General features: G+C 53.4%; 1 protein-coding gene across 1 annotated transcript; it reads right to left on the minus strand.

Moving 5' to 3' along the window:
* Positions 1-503: 503 nt before the first annotated feature.
* On the minus strand, positions 504-1,543 carry LOC100903782 (arginine kinase-like). The gene is given in 2 exon segments (XM_029110582.1): positions 504-1,132; positions 1,135-1,543. Coding segments are annotated over 2 exon segments (921 nt in total). The 5' UTR covers positions 1,427-1,543.
* Positions 1,544-2,159: the final 616 nt, after the last annotated feature.

Below are 2,159 nucleotides of genomic sequence, written 5' to 3' on the forward strand. Positions count from 1 at the left end.
CCGCTGAGGAAGGGTGTTATGCCTCTCTATGGAGCCGCCCACGGTTGATGGGCTCGAGACTTTCCGAGGCTGAAATCCCTGGACTGAGGTGCTTTCGCGCAACGAAGCGGCATTGCCCGCTCCGATCGACACTTCACGGGCGTCCCGAAAAACTTCCCCGCCATCTGAGGCTGTCAGAAGACAGTGTTCCCCCGCGTGCTTGGCCAAGCAACATTTCCAGTGCCCCGCCCGCGAACGATCTTCCAAGCGATGACAAGACGAACCTCCTCCCCATGAATGATTCCGGCCGAGGTGGGGGCATGCGCTAGTCGTAAGGTTTTGCTCATACAGGCTCCGACCTGGTCGCCCCCTTTCCCCCTACCCCTCTCCTCGCTCATCGTACAGAAGACGCTGCTCCATGTTTCGATTAGGCTAGGAACTTGATTTATTGAATTCGAGGACTCCTCTTTCCGAAATTGACGGCTATTCCCAATGGGCTGAGTCGTCTCAAGCTCTTCGAGGCTTCACATCGACTCCTCGTGCTTGATGAGCTCCAGGATGCCCTGCTGCATTTCCATGACTGCCTCACCCTCCGTCAGTCCTAGTCTCCGCTTGTTGGAAATGTCGTATACTCCGCCCTCGCTCTCGGTGTGCTCTCCGCGAGTGCCCCGAACCTGCAGGTTGTGTCTCGAGGCGATCTCCTCGAGTTTCGTGCGGTCTCCTCCCAGCTTCGGTAGTTTGATATGTACCGACGCTCGTATGGTCGTACCGAGATTCGTCGGACAGAAGGTTAGCCATCCCAGGCGGTCGTCCCTTGCGAACTTGATCTCTTTTTCGATTCCTCTCACTCCGTTCACAAGTCGACCGTAGATTGCAATCAGATCACCGCCCTTCTGCATGGAGATGATTCGAAGATGATCCTCCTCGCCGCACCAAACCAGGAACGTTTTCTCGTCGTTCAGGTGGATCCCTCGACCCTTAGGCCAGAAGCGGCAGGCATTCGCGGCCTGCAGGAAACGGTCTCCTTCTTTGAACAGGAAATGATCGTCGACGAGCATGTCCTGCGTCTCCTTATCCATTCCGGTCAGGGGAAAATATTTTCCCTCGAGTTCTCCGTCGAGTGTAGACAGAATACTCGATACTTGGTTCTCCGTGCTGACGTCATGGAGGGGTTGAACGGGAACTCGGCGATCGAACGCCCGCAGCGAACTCGAGTTGAAATCACGTACTTGTTCTCAGGGTCCAGATCCACGAAGCTGGACAAGTCTCCGAAGTCGGTCTCGGGGTGTTTGTCCGTCGGCTTGAAGCCGCCGTGATAATCCTCGATGATCGGATCGAATATTTCCCGGAACAGCGTGTAACCCTCGGCATCGGGTGCGTACACCCCGATCCCGGAGTCGAGGTTCTCGAAACCTGAGTTCACCGCATCTAGCAAAGTCGCCCCCATAGCGGTCTTATGGGCTTTGAGCTTGTCCAAAACCTCCCGGGTCAGATACTTCTTCAGTAAAGACTTACATTGTTCGGACGTCTGCAGTTTATTAAAACCGGCTTCGAGTTTCTCGATGATCTCGTTTTCGGCGAACATCTTGTAGAGTTTTTCCGATGTGACAATTATGGCGTGGTCTAGTTCTTCTTGAACTATGAAGTCTGTGGCCAAATCAATCGACTCTTGTGCATCGTTTTTTCTGAGATTGGCGAGTTCTGTTCGGTGCTGCACCAACTTGATGTAAGATGCTACGCATTCTGCGCTTTTCTCGGAGAATCCTTCTTCTTTGGTATGCTCAATTATTTCGAGACAAAACTTACTGAGGATATCCTGACGCATGAGAGCCTTATTCGGATTCGCGGACTTGCGAGTTATGGGAGGCATCAGGATCCTGTCGGCTGCGCCAGTAGCAGTCTGTGTCTGAGACTGTTATGAAGTGGAGCTTTTTATTTCCCTCTTATAGATATCCACTAACCCCTACAATAAGCGGTGAGCGACGACTTCTGCGGCGTGGGCGAATGAGAATTTAGGTTCTAGTGTGAACCGTCGATTTTCTCGTGGAAGCGAGCCGAGCGAAGCACGTGGCTTTGAAGCGGTACGAACGGCAAAGACTGTGTACGGGGGTTGAGTGTAACCAGCGCCCACTGGTTACTGGGGAACTAGTTAAGCCAAAGTCGGACGCTGCCACCTGGCG

Source organism: Galendromus occidentalis, unplaced genomic scaffold, assembly GCF_000255335.2.
Source record: "Galendromus occidentalis unplaced genomic scaffold, Mocc_1.1 scf7180000076835, whole genome shotgun sequence".
NCBI lineage: Eukaryota > Metazoa > Arthropoda > Arachnida > Mesostigmata > Phytoseiidae > Galendromus > Galendromus occidentalis.